General features: G+C 27.4%; 2 protein-coding genes and 1 pseudogene across 2 annotated transcripts; 1 reads left to right on the forward strand and 2 right to left on the reverse strand.

Moving 5' to 3' along the window:
- Nucleotides 1–3,392: 3,392 nt before the first annotated feature.
- Nucleotides 3,393–3,595, reverse strand: LOC125826519 (small polypeptide DEVIL 16). The gene has a single exon (XM_049505874.1). It carries the CDS (start codon nucleotides 3,570–3,572, stop codon nucleotides 3,393–3,395), a length of 180 nt encoding a protein of 59 aa, XP_049361831.1. The 5' UTR covers nucleotides 3,573–3,595.
- An 11,061-nt stretch (nucleotides 3,596–14,656) lies between these two features.
- LOC125824496 (uncharacterized) lies at nucleotides 14,657–16,753 on the forward strand. The gene is made up of 2 exons (XM_049503888.1): nucleotides 14,657–15,017; nucleotides 16,434–16,753. Exons 1-2 carry the CDS (start codon nucleotides 14,685–14,687, stop codon nucleotides 16,581–16,583), a joined length of 483 nt encoding a protein of 160 aa, XP_049359845.1. The 5' UTR covers nucleotides 14,657–14,684; the 3' UTR covers nucleotides 16,584–16,753.
- Nucleotides 16,754–17,328: 575 nt separating this feature from the next.
- LOC125824111 (UDP-glycosyltransferase 86A1-like) lies at nucleotides 17,329–19,495 on the reverse strand (annotated as a pseudogene).
- Nucleotides 19,496–19,642: the final 147 nt, after the last annotated feature.

Genomic DNA, 19,642 nt, shown 5'->3' on the forward strand with positions numbered 1-19,642 from the left:
GTCATACAAATATTTATGATTTATTTTAGACCACAAGTTTGGAAAGTCTTTCTTTTTTAAACTCCATGCCATGACAAACTAACTCATATAAATTAGGACGAAGTTATGCTTTTCACTCATCCGAACCGTTATGTTTTTTTTTAGTCGAGAATCTTTCAGAACACTCTTTTATCTTCAACAAAGTAGGATATAATGTCTGTGTACGTATCATCTTCTTTATTTAATCGATAAAATTATACTGAATATGTTATTATCGGTATTATCTACTCTCCATAGGCACGTTCCTCCAAGGATTCTTGCTGTCGGTTTAATTACTCCCATATCTCTAGCTTTTCACATCTTCTATTCTCATATTCATACTATATACCAAAAAAAGAAATTTTAAAAAAATGTTTTCATGTAGCACTTCCATGATTTTAGCATAATTTTATTATTTAAATATTTTTTTGAAATAAATTAAAATAAAAGTATAACAAAGATCGAGGAAGTGGTATATACATTGGAATACTGGTTTGTTCAAAAAACAACAAATAAATAAATAAGTGAAATCTCATAGTGGAGAATAGTTAGTACTAGGAATCACCTTAAACGATATTAACAATATTATTATTAATAGCAATAAATACTAGTTAACAATGCAACTCTCCACTATGTTACTTTTAAATGTATTATTTTTTATTAGGGAAAAAGTCTGAAATATATTTGAATTTTGATCGAAATTGTTGTAATAATATCGATCCTTGGAAAAGACCTTTTACCCCCTGGACTATTTAATAGTGTATTTTAAAGGTATATATGTGCTCACGTGGACATCATAAATATTTCATCATTATAAACAGTAACGTGTCCACGTGGGCACATATATACCTTTAAAATACACTATTAAGTGCAAGGGGTAAAAGGTCCTCCATAAAGTTTGATAACGTAACATCAATTTCGGCCAAAGTTAGAGTATTTTCAGACCCTTTTATTACAATTTATTTAATATATAAACAATTTGATATTCTTTATTTGTTGAAAATTCGTGCTTCTTTACAATTCAATTTTGACTTCCAGAAATTGGACCACTACTTATATATATATATATATATATATATATATACACACATATATAATCTACTATATATCGGTACTCCCTCTATGACATTTATGTTTAGGCAGTATATATTTAATTGATAATGGATTTTAACAAATGTAAAAAACAAGATTTTTAATATATGTCAAAAAATAATCTTAAAAAATCAAATTTATAATCTAAAATATGCTATAATATTTATAAAGTTCTAAAACATGTGATAAGTAGTATAAAATAAAAAAAGTTTAAAAAGTTTCAAATATATAAAAATGTATTCTGTTAGATTTTTTTTACAAATATTGTTATATAAAATCAACGAAAGAATATTGATTTAATACTTGTACAATTTACCGTAAAAATTATATGTTTTTTGCAACGGCTCGATACGTTATGAACATGATTACTCAATAGATGTGTTGATAAGAGATATATCCAATGAAAATTAATTGAAGTACACATAAATTGATCTGATCAATATCGTAATAATTTTTATTTTATTTTTTGTGGTAGGGATGAGAGGTTGTCTTTCAATAGATATGGAGAAAAAAGGGTAAAGAAGAAAGATGCTTAGCTTTCCAATTGATTTAACGCCAAATAATGCCAATTATTTCCACATCATACTCGTGTGAGTTTGTAACTTCGAGACTGTAGAAGAGAATATTGTGAACATAAATTAAACTTTTATATTCCCTAAAAAGGGAATATTGTTGGTCGCCAAAATAAGTATCGCTTTAACAAAATAAAATTATTCTCGAATTAGCAAGTTAAATGTTATCTCAAAATAATTGTTCTTTTTAGAAATTCAAGATAAGAAATAATAGTTATTTCGGAATATATCTTTGTATTATAGAATTATTTATTTTTAAAAGTGTTTAATTTTCAAGAAACATCTACTATAAATAAGGATAACTTAGTGAAATGTACCTTTTTTCTAAAATAAGTTGAAATGAGCTAAAACGATATTTATTTTCGGATGGATGGAGTAAGGATCAAAGTTGCACATATTCTTTCATGGAGAATTTTAAAAATTAAATAAACCTCTATATTTCATTTTAAAAAGATTTTGGCCCTCATAGATAATAATTATAATAGTAATTTGAAAGGACTTGAGGCATTATTGATTTGCTTTTTATTGTTACAAAAAAAAAAAAGCAAAATATTGTGGGACAGACAATCTAAAGCAAATAGTTTAAATGATTTTTGGGCCTGTCTAGTTTTAGGTTAACAATGATTCAAGATTGATTAGAATGTCTGAATTACAAAAACATTTTTAGTTGGTGTTTGGGAAACAAATAATTATAAAGTTACAAAAATAGAATTATTTCTTTTTAAAAGTGTTTAATTTTCAAGAAACATCTACTATAAATAAGGATAACTTAGTGAAATGTACCTTTTTTTCTAAAAATAAGTGTGAAATAAGCTAAAATGACATTTATTTTCGGATGGATGGAGTAAGGATCAAAGTTGCACATATTCTTTCATGGAGAATTTTAAAAATTAAATAAACCTCTATATTTCATTTTAAAAATATTTTGGCCCTCATAGATAATAATTATAATAGTAATTGGAAGGACTTGAGGCATTATTGATTTGCTTTTTATTGTTACAAAAAAAAAAAAAGCAAAATATTGTGGGACAGACAATCATCATAATAATTGTTTTACACAAGCTAATATTTTGTTTTATAGAATCCTCTTATTAACCCAATGGTTAACTAATTAAGTACCTTATACCCTTCATAGTTTCTATGGCAAAAGACAAAAAAAATAAAATTAAAATAGTGAAACACCAAAACTAATCCTCACTAGCGTCATAAAAATCCATTTACATATATTAAGAAAAAAAAAGTGATGAAGAAGAAGAATGATTTATCAAATGTTCAAGGAAATATGAAGCAACAATGATCAGAAATGACAGTTCAGTGCACGAAGCATTCTGTATTCTTGTAGCATTTGAAGAAAAGTCGTATAGGAATATGAAATAAACAATCAATACATACACTAACACAATCATTAGTTATTGATTCCACGACTCAAAGTTTTAACATATAGATCATACTGAGACGATTTTACTATGAAGCAATAATGATGAACCAAATCAAGAATCCAAGATTGAAGAGTACTAAAGTAAAAACCAAGAAGGCTTCAATATCAATATAATCAAGCAAATTAGAAATACAATTTTTTTTTAAAAAAAGAATGAGCTATAAGTTCCAACTTTTTTGAGGATAATTAATATATATCAACATACTCTTAAATAATGATATCTCTAAGTACACCTTCTATACAAATCTTCAAATCTTCATATCTTCAAACATTCATTCTTTCCTCTCATGCCAACACACAAGCATAGCAATACATCTTCTTACAATATAAAACTTAGCCCTTTGCTTCTTTGCTATATGACTACACTTTTTTCCAAATGATTTTGTTGAGTTTTGTGATGAATTATTAATGTTGGAGTTGTGCTCTTCATCACTTTCTCTAATTGGTTCCATATGAATATATGAAACAAAAACAAAAAGAAGGAAAGCTATTTATACTACTACTTCTGCAAGCTGCAAATTTGCAGCTTGTGGCAGTGGATATATATATAAATATAATATAATTATTTACTTTATTTTATACTACTATTGATTTGAGACTTTGAGTTACCCTTGTTTTAGTCTTTTACTATTTTCATCTAGTACTAGTACATTTGGTTGATCTACAATGTGTACAAATTTACCTATTGCAATATTATGCTAGATAAAAATGGTTCTTTTGATTTTACTATTATATATTCTCTTGGTCCCATACTCCCATTTGATATGTGACTGTGTTTTACTGTTTACGAAAAAATAATTGGCTTTTGAAACTTTTGCAGTAAAATCGGAATTTAGGGTTAAATTATTTTTACGATTAATAACATTTTTTATCCCTCGGTTTTGGTAAATTATGATTTGTTCATTGTAATTATATTTGTCTAATTAAGCATATTTTATCTCTTTGCTTGTGAAAACTCATAAATTTTTAAAAATATTAATTGTTCTGTCGTTTAATTACTCATATGTTATATTAAAATTTGTATTGTTTCTTTAAATGCGAGAATAATTTACCTTGAAAATAGTCAAAATATAATATATTTCCTACATAAAAGAATCAAAGCACACATTTTAACTTATTGAAGGTTAATTAATTATGTTTCCTTTTTAATTTTTTTGGGTCAAATATTACCAGAATTAAAATAAGAATTTATTGATAATTGACACTACTAAAATAGGGCCTTTTTGGCGAATACAATCAATTTTAAAGGACTATCGATTAAATGAAACACCCTATCTTTTAGTAGTTTGAGGGACTAAAAGTGCTATTATTCCTTATTCCGAATTATAAAAACTTGTTCTATTTTTTTAAAACTAAAAATAAAAGTATATCATATAAAATATAATAATAAAAAGTAATATTATTTTTAAATTTTGATGGTATCTTTTTCTTGGTCAAGGTTCTTGAAGTCTAAATTTATACCTTTTCACACATGATGAGTTAATATGAAAGGGTTAATCTTTGATAAATATAGGACTATGATATTAAGTCAGGGCTAATTGGTACCATTGGTTTGATAAACAGACAACATCTGTAAACAGTACTACAAGTACCCCATTTTGACTGAATTAATTGACCGTTTCAATTTGTTCGTCTTATTTATTTTTTAAGCTATTTTAAAAAAAAGTTGTGGCTCTATAAATAAATGTTATTCGTTCTAACATAGTAACATTCATAATGTAATTCTATGGGCTTTGAAAGTTTTGTCTAGGGAGGAATTGGCGGGACACAAGTGATACGTTATCATTTGTATGAACCTCTTTGTAATTCAAGTGAATTGGGTGAAGTTATTTCTTTCTATATTTTGTACTCTCATATTTATATAGTGGATTGTTCATATCCTTTGTGGATGTAAGTCGATTAACCAAACCATGTTAAATCTTTGTGTCTTATGGTATATTTCTCGTTTGGCCACTTACTCGTGGTCTTTCGAGGTTTGCTTTGTTAACTTTTGTATGATCCACCTAATTATTTCGGTCCTAACAAGTTCTAACTTTCTACATGACATGTTTAAAATCATAAGATTAAAAAACATATTTTTCGTATCTTTAGTTTTAAGATCACAAGATTCAGAAGTCTTCTTTATTTTTTCAAACTTCGTTTTGGATAATTATGAGCTTAATTAGTTAGATGGTTGGTTAGTCGTCTTAACTTTCACTTTATTTGTAAGAGTTTAATTCTCCATATTATAATTTTTTATTTATGTCAAATTAAAATCAGACAAATAAATTAAAGAGCGCATTAATTATGGTTTTGGCCTTATTATTGCTGTGAAAATTGATGCCAAAGCTGCAACTTGCAAAGCTTTTTGTTCACTGCTTCTACTTTTTGGTCATGGTCTTTTAACTGTTACTCTACTATAAATGTGTGTTGCAAAATTTTTCCACGTTATTTCCTTTTAAAAATATGTTTAAATTACATTTGGAAAAGACAACTGGCGGTCGTTGGGCATGGTATGATATGGTACGGTATTTAAAAATTTTGATATCATAACTTCGGTAGGTATCTAAAGTACTATATCATTATCATATCAAATTAGCTCGATATGATTTAATATATTTAATTTTAGTTTTGATATTTTACAATATGATATTCAATAACTATAATTTATTTGACTTCGATTTACATATATTTATAACTCTCCATACGATTCATTTAGCCAAAAAAAACAAAAAAAAACTGTTGAAATAGGGGAATTAGAGGCATGTTCACGTGTATAATCTGTAAGACCATATTAAATATCTACCCTTTTTTGTTGACCAAATTAAATACCTTTCAAACTTCACAGTGCACGTGCTTATATTATTAAAGGAAAAAAACAGAAAAAATAACAGCTCTTAATTAAATATATGTCCGTTTATTTTTACTTGTCTATAATAAAATTTTATATGTTTCTTAAGAAATAATACATAAAATATGTATTTTATCATAATGTCCATATTGATTGGTGTATTTATAAGTAGTTAATATTAAGTGTAAATAAACAAAAAAATTATCTTTATCTTGATATGCTGAAGTGAACAAGTAAAACCTTTTAGTATATAGTTAAAACTTAATAAGAATTGAATAAGTTGAAGTATAACTTTCATTTCAACTCATTTAAGCCCAAGGAACTTTGATCCATTCACATTCAATTCATCTTATCTGTTCATATTCAATCTAACTTGCCTATTTAACACCTTTGATAAGCATTAAAATACAAATACCAAATTTCAAACCGAAACAAAAGAACTTTGAGTTACCAAAGCACTTTAGTACGTACAACTTAAGTTCAAAGGTAGTCCAACTTACATTACTATGCAAAAAAAAATAAAAAATGATAAAGATTTGGAAAGATTTGTCAAAACAAAACTAGTTTCAAGAACACTATTGTGTACTGTGCCGTGGGGGTGGGTGGGTGGGGGGATATGAAAAATAAAAGGTAAAATCTAATAAAGGATGCATTTGGTATGAAGACAAATATTTTTAACACAATAAATCTTATTTATTTTTTTATTTTTGATAGATAAGTAAAAAAATATTTGTATATAATTGAGACACAAATAGTACTATGAGAGGTCACTACAATAAAAGAAAAATTTAGTCGTAATAGATTTTACTTAATATTTATGTAAAGATATGTAGCACAAGTAAGTTAATATGGGGCCACTAAAGCCTTTAGTGGAACTTAAATAGAGTGTTAGTTAATATTACTCTATATATTATTACCGTTAAATATAATACAACAACAATTATATTATAAATGCAAAATCATTATTTATTGTAATGCGTGAGCATGGGTAGATAGGGGTGTGCAATGGTGGAAATGGGGGCTCCCGGGTGGGGTGAAGATAAGGTGTGTTGGAATACTAGTGAAATTTATTTTTTCTATTTTCATTAGAAAAGTCGTTTTCCTCAATTTTAAGAAATTTGTTTTCCTCGAGAGTTGCATTTTATTCGCCTCTCAGCCGATAGGAATTAGGACTATATTCTTCCATCTTTAATTAGAGGTCTCAAATTTAAACACTAAATATATAATATTTTTGTCTTTGTAAAGGAACATTTTACCCCTCCAATATGATTTTTTTTTTATAAGAATCCAAATTTTATTGCATCTCAGCATTAATATCGAGCACTAGATAAGAACTCGAATTATTTTTTGGTCAATCACAAGTTTTATAAAATACTACTTTAATCTAAAATTGGTTTCAAACTACTATTTCATGATAAAGAAACTATAATTATACAAATTTTCTACCATATTCGTTGATTCTCTTTTTAATTTGAAATAATTGCATTTTATCTTACTATTTAATAATTTCATACAAGATTTCAAGACAGATACATGTGAATCACAATAGATACACTTTATATACATGTATCTAGTGTGACTCACATATATTTGGGATACCGGATACGCGAACAAAATATGAGAGTGGTGAGTAAGTTGAAAGTTAATTAGCGAGCGAGATTTATCTATGTATCACAATTATAAATACATGCAAATTACACTAGATACACAATATATACATGTATCGGGTGCTATTCATATGTATTTGGGATACCAGGTACACGAGAGATATGAAAGTGGCGGGAGAAGTGGGAAGGAGGCGAGCAAGATTTATTTATGTACCCTAGATACATGTGAATCCACTTTGATACCGTATCTAGAACAAATTATATCTGATTTTCACTCATTAATTTCGATATACATATATCTGGACACACCAAAATTTGGTAAGATTCGTAATACTACAAACTAGTGTTATATAATTAATCAGCTCCTAAACTAGTGAAGTTTACTAAATTACCCATTCATGATCCAATAGTAAGTCCATCTGACCAACATATATTGGGCTGAAAAGTCGGACCAAAACCTTTAAGGCTCAAGCCCAATTTCGGCCCATATATCGATTTCACACATATGTTCCTCTTTTAGGCTAATCATTGAGATCTATACTTCTTAAAAATAATATAATGTGATCTAATATATTTTAATAAAAAATTTAATTTGTTAAAAAAAAATAATCTTTAGAACGTGGTATAGAAGAGAGGAAAAGGACGATTAATGATTAATCAGTTTGAAAAATTAAGAAATAACACACATGTTACAATAAAAAAAATCAAACTATTTAAAAAGAATTACGCGTTTCTCCTTGCAAAAATGAATTTGTGGCCATCCACGACTTGAGGAAGTCTAGGTGATGCAAAGTGTATTCTCTGTACAAATTCTATATCCGTCATATTATGGTAAAAAAACTTGCTATTTTTTATACTCATGATGATGTATTTATACGTTACAAGTATGGTATACGAGAAAAATAAGCTATTGAATTAATGGACTCGACCCAATAGCTATTTCTATGTTATTGTCCCCCATGTATTGTAAATTACTGGGCCATAAGCAAGTAATCAACTACTAATTAGGTGAAGAGTCAAAAACAATTATTGAGTGTCCAATTATTACAAACAAATGAACAGTATAAGTGAATTTTCTTACTATGTCTTGTTTGCTTCTTTATTAGTATTATTTTGGTGTCTTAGAAATAATCTAAATCAAAATTAAATATTAATCTTGTGAGGAGTCAATACTTTGGTTGTTATTCAAAAATAGTTACTATGAATTATGATCTCTCAATGAATTAATATAAATCTTTCAATGTTTGGTTGAAAGATATGTTTTTGATATGCAAAATCTCAATTTAGATTTTGTTCTTTTTAAATATATAATTAAATAAACAAAGATGTATTACCTATACTATCTAATAGTTAATATTCTTTTTAGGACATATACCATTTTTTTAAATAGAGATTTGCGAGTTTCAAACATCTATTTAAACATAAAAAAGTATACCATAAAAAAATTTGTTTAAGATATAATTAAGTAAATAAAAGAGCTTTCTGTCGCACTTCTCTATTAACTACCACAAGGAAAAACTATTCATTCTCTATACTACATATGCATTTTATTAAATTTCTCCTAATCGGGTCTGGTTAGCCGACGATCAAATTTGACTCGATAAATATAAACCAAACATACAATTTTTAATTTAAAAAAATGAAGTATGATTGCAATTTTTTTAAATTAAATTAAAGAAGAAGCTTCACGCATTGTATTTGAATAAAAGAATTTGTTATTCATCATCCTCTTACCAAAATCAGAAAACAAATTTAATATTTAAAGAGCAAAAAATCCATTAGAGCACATCGTTTTCGAAACCTTATGGTCAATGAGACCAAAAATATAAAATAAAATAAATTATGTTAAAGTTTTATTATTTAATTATTGTTTTCTTCTCAATATTTGTCATTTCTTCCTTATCCAGAACGTAACCAATAATTCAAATTTGTTGGCCAACTACTAAACAATAAATTAAGTCAATAGTTTTTGTTTTCTTTTATTTATCACCTGATGCGTAGGACTAGGATATTTACATTGAGATTCAATTAAATATGAATTCACGCATTAAAAGATTATTTTTTTAGGATGATACTGTAATATTTTTTTTATTTTTAAAGATCTGAACCCGAAAATCTCTAATTAAAAATGGAGGAATTCTGACCATCCTACTAAAATCGATGTTGGTAAATTAAAAGAATAGTCATGTCTTGTAACTTTGGTTTTTTGGTTCTAGCCCAACGTAAGATACAATTGTAATGTGGGAATTAATAAATATGAAGAATATGATGGCATATTATGCTCTCTCTTTTTAAATTTTAATTCTTGAATTACTATTATTATAATATATTACTATTCGTATACCGTTGAACTACGAACAAAAATTCATTATTGGTTTATTAAAAAAAGGAAGTTGCATATAAGAGGTAAGATACCTTTAATGGGGAGATATTTAGTGAAAATCGTATGGACTTGGTCTAAAATGGATAATATTAATTATTTTAGTGTGAGGATTTTAATAAAAACTGCTAAATGGATAATATTACGAATAGAATTATAAATGGTCAATTTTCAGCCCTTGTAATTGAATTTTGAATATCTTGAAGTTTCAAATTCCACAATTAAACTGAAAAGACATTGTCATAGAGTTTTAACAATGGAATTTTAAACTCTATATATAATATTGATTAATTTTCAATCTCATTTTCAAAGTTAAACATGAATTAGATGAGTAATTCAATATTTTATATTTAAAATTTAAATATTCAGAGCTTATCTATAATTTTTAACTTTTCTCATGTTAATTTTAGGAGAAAACATATTTTTTAATTAAATGCTAGTCAAATCTCACAAAATTTAATTCTCGAAAAAATAAAACATGACAATTAATATGTGACATAAATAGTATTATTTTTATTTATATAAAAGAGAACAACAACCAAGCAAGAGTTTTATATGTTGATTAAATTAAATCTTGCTTAATCCACCAACCAAACAAGCACTAATCTTCTTTATTGCTTCATCCACCAACCAAATATCAATCAAGCTCTAATCTTGTTTATATATCTTTTCCATACATTTATCCAAACAAAAAAAAAATATCCAAACAAAAAAGTCAACAAAATTCTCTCCAAATTTTCCAAGATGATCACCATAGCAACAGAACAAAAAGTCATAGTAAAAGTGGAATCTCCAACATCTGAATTTCTTGTTGAAATAAAAGGAAGTGACAAAGTTGAAGAGTTAATCAAGATTGTGAAAAAAGCATGGGGAAGTGATTATATGTTATTAAGGCATAATTCTGTCGAAATGAAAGTTGATGAGAGTTTATCTAAATATGATGTTAAAGATGGTTCAATTATCAGAGTCAATGTCTTTGCTGAAGCTCCTTGAAAAAAAACAAAAAATTGTAAGTGATATGAACTTATAATTTGTTTTAATTTGTGAGATGTGAATAATATATGTTGTTACGGGTGGATTCAATGGGTTGAATTTGTTGTTTTTAGCTTGATATGTAGATACGACTGTATCTAAAAGAAAGAACTTCTGTTTGTTGAACTCATTTTGAATTTACTAGTTATAAGTTTTTCGATTCATTTTTATGTGTTAGTTGAGAATTTTATGCTGAAATCATGTTATATGCGTAGACAGATTCAAGATTTTGAAGTTTATTGATGGTAGATTATATTCTTTTTGAGTTTGTGACTATTAGACAAATATATATGTTTCTAAGGCACAATTTTGTTGAAATGAAAGTGGATAAGATTTATCTACAATGTTAAAAGATAGTATTTGGTACCAGAGTCAAAGTCTTTGTTAAAGCTTGAAAAATTATAATTTGTAAGTTATAATATATTAGGTATAAATTGTTTTAATTTTAGGGCTTAATTTGTGGTGATGATTGAAAGTTTCTGATTTAATTAGAGAAGTACTTGAGGAGTGTTAATGATGATGAATTTATTGTCGGTGTATTAAATTCAATACTTGTGTGTTGTCAATAGTGAATTTAGAGTGCACTCGATTCGATCAAATTTATTACTTTTTGGCTTAATTCATAAGTTTATAGTATGTTAGAAGAAAATTACGCTTGTGTATGTAAATTTATTGAACTCATTTAGTAGTTATAAATCTTTGTTTCGTTCTATTTATTAATGAGACTTTATCTATTTATGATGTTAAGATGATTTTTATCATCAGAATCAATGACTTTGCTAAAACTCCTTGAAAATCTATAATTTGTAAGTCATATATGCATGTAATTTATTTTTCTTTTAGGGGCTTAATTTGTGGTGATGATTGAAAATTTGTAATCTAATTAGAAGTATTTGTGGGGGTGATGGCAGTGGTAAATTTAGCGTGGGTGTACTTGATTCGATCAAATTAATTACTTTTGGCTCGATTTATTATAAGTAAGAAGAAAAAATAAACTTGTGTATGTATGTTTTAGATGTATGCGCTATTTCTTTGTTGATAGTTGAAAAGAACGAGAAGATTATATATAAGATTTATGATGTAAAGTTGAGAGTAAAACATATATGAAAAGAAATTGTATTTTATGAAAAGAGAAATTGGATTAAGTAGAGCTAAGAATAACAATGGGGCGGAATAGGGTGGATGCAGGGCGGGAGGCTGTGCGGGGCAAAGTAGATATGAGACAAGTTGAAGTAATTTTTTTCAAAACTAATGAGGGGCGGGGCGGTTTTAAGGTTGTTCGGGCAGATGCTTGGCAGGTTGAAGTAATTTTTTAAAAAATTGGTGCGGACTGGATCTATGCGATTTTATGCGGGTTCAAATTTAATTTTAACTTTTTACATGTTATAAGAGTGATAGAGTACCACCCTTCAAGAGTAAGAATAAACAAATTTCATTATTTTTTTATTGGAACTAATATTAATTGAAAATTTCTTTAAAGTTACTAAAATATTCAAGATAGTAAATGAAAAAGTTCAATCAAAACTTATAAGTTTCTTACATGCTTCCCAATTGACCTTTTAAAAATAAAATTTTAAGTCATTATTTATTAATGCAACTTATGAGAAAAAGAAAAATATTAAAAAATTTATACGGAGCCAGTTTATGCAGGGGCAAGTTGAAAATGAAAAAAATTCTTGTGCAAGCAGATTATATTTTTTACAGGCTAACCACAATTCACCCCACACTACCTCGTTACCATCTCTTAGTAAAGCGGATTAATCTAATATAATTTATTTTGCTCCAAATAAATTTAAACTTAATTTATTTGGATTAAATCCACCCAATTATCACCTCAAAAATCACATGGGAAGAATATCTCTGTTTGATAAATATGCGTACAATAATAAATCTTTTAAAGCAAAAGATAAAAACAAAATTAAACTAAAAATGATGTGGCAGATAACATTTGATTGGTTGAAATAGATCATTTGAACACTTTGAATACTTTGCTTGTTTTCATTATACTTTATTATAATTATAACTTAAATTTACAAACTACCACATATAAAATAAAATGACAAGAATAATTTATTTATTTTTAAAAAAAAAACATCAAATATTTAAAACAAATTTAATTTTATTGAAATTGTGATAGTCCTCATAAGGTAGGGTAGGCCCTCGCCTCAACAAAATTAGTACTCCCTCTATTTTAATTTATATGAATTGTTTTAATGTACCTCAAAGAAATTGACATTTTTTCATATCTAAAAATTAAATTAAATTTTAAATTCTTATTAGAAATTATATTCTTAGTGTACTGTAATTGTCGTAAAAATATTTATGAAATATTTTAGAATATTAAACTCTTAGAAGTCGTTTGACAAGTTGGATAAAATAAAATATTTTGGGATTATATTTGTACTATTTTTCATATAAATTTGTACTGTCAATCAAATATAATATAAATCTTATTATTTTTATTTGTCCATTATTTCAAAAATAGATCATCACTTTTAACATATAATGAAAAAATAATATATTACTCAAGAAACGTGCAAAGTTTTTCAAGACCTAATATCACAATAATTAATATGGACATTATGATAAAATCTTCCTATCAAATCATTATTACTCAAGAGACGTGCAAAATTTAAAATGAACAACAAAAAAATAAACGGAATAAACATCATCCCACTTTCCAAAAAATAAGAACAAATTACTACATAGGTTACAAATCCATCATAATAACCCTAAAATAAATCAATCCCCAAATCAAACAAACCTTTAGAACTCGTTTGATACAATGGACAAAGAATAACTAATTTCAAAATTAATTTTAAAATGATTTTATCCCATGTTTGATTCAAATAAAATTGTAAAAACAACTTATTCCAAGAGTATAATGTTACTCCATTCGCTCACTTTTACATGTCACAATTTGACTTGACACACTCATTAAGAAAATAATTATCGATACATGTAATTTACCAACGATCCCCTATTAAATGATGTCTTGAAAAATGATTTGGAAAATAAATATTTAATAATGCGGGTAAAACATGGGAAAAAATAATTGTCTTTTCTTGATATATCAAAAGTGACAAGTAAAAATAAAAATCTATTTTAGGAAGGGAAAATTGACAAATATACCCCCGAACTATCGTAAATGATATGCAGATACCCTCCGTCATACTTTTGGGACACTGGTGCCCCTACTATAAAAAAAACTAGAGCATATATACCCTTCAATCTAATGAAAGACTAAATAGGGACACGTGACACAATCTTATCAGTCGATCCAATATTTAATAAATGTCAAGTCAGTGGATAAGATTATGACACGTGTATGTCCGTTAGTATAAATAGTATATATGCTCTAGTTTTTGGACGGCAGGGGCACCAATGTCCCAAAGTATGACGGAGGGTATCTGCATCCCATTTACGATAGTTCGGGAGTATATTTGCCTTTTTTCCCATTTAGAAATAAGTGACGAGTAAAAGTGAACGGAAAAAATATTTTTTTTCCCACATTAAAGACAGAATATAACAACAATCCTGAAATAACTTATTCTCTCTTAACAAAATTTCGTGTCCAATCAAACATGAGTAAAATTGAGAAGGGTGGAGGGTGGGGGTGGGGTGAGGGGGGACCAGTTAATAAAGTAACCTAACTTAAAAGACCAAAAAAAAAAGAGGGTTAAGTTAGGTAGTAACAAAATAAAATTTTAAAAAAATGTTTTCTTCTTCTTCATCATCATCAACAAATCCATCTCTCCGGGTAAAAATTCCGGTGACCGGAGAAGGAAAATTGACGATAAATGTGAAATCTCCGACGTCGGAGATGTATACAGAGGTTAAAGAAGCAGATAAAGTGAAAGATTTGGAGAAATTGATTAAAAAAGCATGGGGAGATAATGATAATTATATATCACTTTATTATAAATCAATTAAAATGGAAAGTGATCATTTATTATCTTTTTATAATTTGAGAGATGGCTCTATTATTACTGTATCTCTTCTTGCTGAACCTCCTCATCGTTATCGTTATCGTCATCATCATCAATCGGTATGTTTTTTTTCTGATTTTCTTTTCTCTCGAGCTCCCTTTTTTTTAGGATAATTGCATTTTTAGTCCTTCAATTATGAATATTTTTTTTATTTTGATCCTTATAATATTGTTAACTGAGTTGTATTGCCTTATCGTTATAGCTTGTTAAGACTATTGTTAGGATGATTTGTCTTGTTTGTAGTATTCATTTACGTTATTGCTCTCTATTCTACTTTTGATTGTTTTTATCTTGAGTCGAGAATCTGTTGGAAACAGTCTCTCTATCACTAAGATAGTGATAAAACATGGAGTAATAATATAATATATGAAAAACTAAATAGTAGAATAGTTGATAATTATGATAAATTGGGTAGATATTCCATCAATAAAGAAATCAAAGCAATACATTTTAAATAATAGAAGGTTAAATATTATTAATCATATATCACAATTACTGAAAATATAATTGATCAATAATTGAGATACTAAAAATATTATTTCCCCCTTTTTAATTTGGAATATCTTGAATTCCTTTTACTTTTAGTTAGTTGTCATTTTACCAAATTTGTTGAGTATTTAACTTTTCAATTCAGAAATTAATTGATACAATTTAGATTGCGGCATGTGACCCACTTATCTTATCTTATCCAATTAATTAATTACTTGGTTTTTATTTCTTTTCCTTATTTTGTCTTCACATGTTAATTTCCAATATATTTTTTAAAACTATTAAAAGTGCAAATTCTCTTGATTTTGACATTGAGCCTTATGTATATGAGATTTATAGTTGATTGAAATAATGAGAATTTTTTTTTCCATACCCAAGAACTATCATGACAAAAAAGGAAGAAAAAATAAATCCTAAGTAGATGATAAACAATTTAATGAATATCGATACGTTTTAATTACGGTTCATGATTTATGTTGTTCGTATTCTTAAAATTATCATTAAAACGTATAGATTACTTAAAATATAATATATTTTTAAAAAAATTTGACACTAAAACAACAATATTTTTTAAGGAAAAATTCTTTTGGCCAGAAAATTTGGCTAGAATGGTAATAGTATTTTACCTATGTTATTTTACTTTTTTGAACATTTTTACCTTTTTAACTTTAATATCTTTTAACTAAAAAAATAGAAAAAAGATTAATTTATTTATTTTTAAAAAAAAAATTATACATTTTTTTAATTTCTGATTAAATTTTCTGGTCATTTATCATTACCTTTTTAAAAAGTCCAATGAACCTCTAGTTGATCGCAATTTTTAATTGAGAAATATCTTGTTTAGGAGTTGCTTAAATTTCAAATTTCTCAACTTTGGAATTTGGAAATTTGACCAAATGTACTTTGACTAAATCAACTATTTGCCCTTTTAGATATTTTTTTTTAAAAAAAATTCTTTCTTTAATGATGGTGTCTTGGAAATGCAGAAATCTTCATGTGAAACCAAAAAAAATGCCAAATTTCAAGAGGAAACAAGCAGCCGCTCCAATGGTGAAATTAATGGTTGTGAAAGCTTTTTATTTCATATGGCAAAGATGTCATCTCAATTTTGCTCTTCCATATTTTCAACCCATTAATTAATGGATCTGGGAGAAGCGGAAGGAGTTAGAAGTATGAATCGTCCTTTATTCTAAGATATAGTCGATTTTAATATTAAAATCGTCAAGAAAATCAAACTAATATGTTATTATTATCGACATTAATTAACTAAACATCCTAAGATTTTAAGTGAGCTTTTTTCTAGTTTTTTAAGTTTTATAGGATTCATCTTCTTTTTTTTAAAAACGTATTTGTACTCTTATAAGATATATTGGTCTTCATTTGGAGTCTCTTTGGCTTTTAAATATTTTGAAAGTTAAAAAGGGTGAAAAACATATAAAATATTTTTTCTTTTTGAGTTTCATATTTGAAATTCAAATTATCAGCTATGTGAGTTTTCCATTTGAACTATCCTCAAATGTTTATCAAAATATTTGGCACACCTTTGTAATAATTTTTTTTTCAATTGGGTATCTTAACCTAAGCTCAAGTATGTCTAAATATATATACATATACGATGTTGATATGACAACTTGCAATTACAAAAAAACTACCAAACATGATTTATTATATTAGTTTTAATAAATGAATAATCTCATTCGTATGAAGCATTTTTTTAGTATGAAGCATTTTTTTTTTCGAATTAACTATAATTGAAAAGGTATCATCTAAAATAAAAACAATAGTACAATTTTCATTTTCCATTATATAAACAATGTGGTAAAAAAGATGAGAAATCCCAAAAACAATTGTGACATTCAAGGCTTTATTACAAAAGTAGCCATATAATGTAGATTAAGTTTTAAAAAATAGCCATTTTGTTTTGGCCATTACATCCTCAACAAACAAATCAAAGTTTTTCTCTGAACTTCCATTGGCTAATAATGCAATTTCCATAGTTTTTTTCACTTCCTTTATAACCTTCCTCAAATCTTTTGAATTTTCTTCACTCATAAGAAAATTAATCTTTTTTGCTATTTCCTCCTTTGTTATAATTGATTTATTATTAATATCATAATTATCACAAAGATTAATCCCAACTTTCCAATCATCAACCACCAACTTTCTATTAGTTTGTTGATCAACACTTATAGGATGACATATCATTGGTACACTTGCCCATAAACTCTCCAGAATCGAATTCCATCCACAATGTGTCAGAAACCCTCCAATTGCCGAATGCGACAATACGGCCCGTTGATCACACCACGGTACAATCAACCCTCGATCTACATTTTCTTGAAATCCAGTTGGTAAATAATTATCCGTTTCGTCCGTAATCGCCAAATTAGGTCTAAGTACCCAAATAAAATATTCCACTTTGCTAAGCAATAATCCTTGAGCAAATTCCATAACATCTTCTTTGCTTAAACTACACAAGCTACCAAGTGAAAAATATAACACTGAGGATTTAGGTTTAGTGTTTAGCCATTCCAAACAATTTGACTCTGGCCAAAAACTATTGGAAATTTTGACATTTTTTGATGAGTTGACTTGATGATCATGAAAAATTGGACCAATAGCAAAAAAGGGTTTTTTTTGTTTTTTCTTGGAATGTTGAAATTACTTTGGATTCAAGTTCTTGTATTGTGTTACAAATTATAATGTCTGATTTCTTGGCTTCTTCAAAACCTTTGTAGATAATTTGATGAAGAATAGTTGATGTCTCTTTTGTTTGTAAATATGAAGGTAAATCACTTGGATCAATTGCTGAAATTCCTGGTATATAATCTATGGTATCCTTTCTATTATCTATAAAAAAAATATAGCAAAAGTTAGCCTAGTAATCAACATCATGATGAAGTTAATTAAACATAGATAATGTAAGGTTTTTTTTTCCATATATAATAACCATGGGGTATTCGGAATCTACTGATCAACTAATTCAGATCCGATTCATGTAGACCCTAGCAAAGGGAAAGTGGAAATCAATGTGCTTGAACATTAGGCCTTTAATTTGGTTAAGAGTAGAGGGATCTCAGATATCTCACTCACACCTCAGTGTAAAGTATTTTTACACTATCAATATATTTTAACGTGTTCTAGCAAATTTGGTTTGTTTAACTTTTTAGTTTACTAATCAAATTTATTGTAAGGAATTTTTACACTACACAATAGTTCAACAGAAAATTTCCGGTAGGAGTGACTTTATAGGATAATAGACCAAACATTAATGGTTTTATTGTCACGAAAGAAACAAAGTGACTTTACTAGGTAATTTCTATAAGTTAGATGACCGTACTAGTAAATAACTCTACTTGAAATTGTTTGCTGTATTGCTCGGGCTCTCACAAAATGTCGACATGTGTGTGTCGGATCCTCCAAAACCAATTCAATATAGAGGATGACAACATTTTTGACAAGTTTGAACAACATGACAAAGGGGATAGAATGAAACTTACCAATTGAGCCAAAATGACCATTTTTGAGCAAAAGGTCAAGATGATAGTCTATAGTAAACACCAAAGCAGGTTGAGTGAAGAATGAAACACTAACAAGTCCATACTTATTAGCAATTGTTGTCCCCCAACCATAGAAAGTGTCAACAATCAAACAAGTTGGTCTAGGACTATCCAATTCTACTAACTTCCCAATAATTTCATCAACATGAAAAGGGTAATTTAGTAAAAATCCTTCCCAAAACTTCTCGGTATTCGACCCCGAAAATCGATCAAATTCTAAGGGAAAACCATCACAAACTGTTTGATAATGTATGTCAAGGCCAAGTTCTTGAAATTTTGCAAATATGTTATGAGTTTGGTCTAATTGTTGTGATTTGGTTATTTGGGCATGGGTGTACTTTGTGTTGATAAATGTTATGGTAAAGCCTTTTGTTGCAAGTTTTAGTGAAAGGTGAATACTAGGATTTATGTGGCCTTGAAATGGGCATGGAATTACTATTGCATGAGGTTTTTGGTTGCTTTTTGCCATTGTTGTTTTTTGACCCTTCTTGATAAGGCTACTCTTATATATAATCTCTCTTTCATTACAAATAATAATGAGGGTGTAGAAGAATATACTTTATTTGCTACGCATTTAATTGAACTCAATATTTTCGATAAAAATACTAAGATTTACTTTTTTTTTAAATGTGATA

This window comes from Solanum verrucosum, unplaced genomic scaffold (genome assembly GCF_900185275.1).
Source record: "Solanum verrucosum unplaced genomic scaffold, falcon-dt-bn FXZP01000125.1, whole genome shotgun sequence".
NCBI lineage: Eukaryota > Viridiplantae > Streptophyta > Magnoliopsida > Solanales > Solanaceae > Solanum > Solanum verrucosum.

Coding starts and splice junctions, on each gene's coding strand:
- LOC125826519 (XM_049505874.1), bottom strand. CDS start 3,572: ATGGAACCAATTAGAGAAAGTGATGAAGAGCACAACTCCAACATTAAT.
- LOC125824496 (XM_049503888.1), top strand. CDS start 14,685: ATGTTTTCTTCTTCTTCATCATCATCAACAAATCCATCTCTCCGGGTA. Junction 15,018..16,433: donor ATCGTCATCATCATCAATCG/GTATGTTTTTTT, acceptor TTGGAAATGCAG/AAATCTTCATGTGAAACCAA.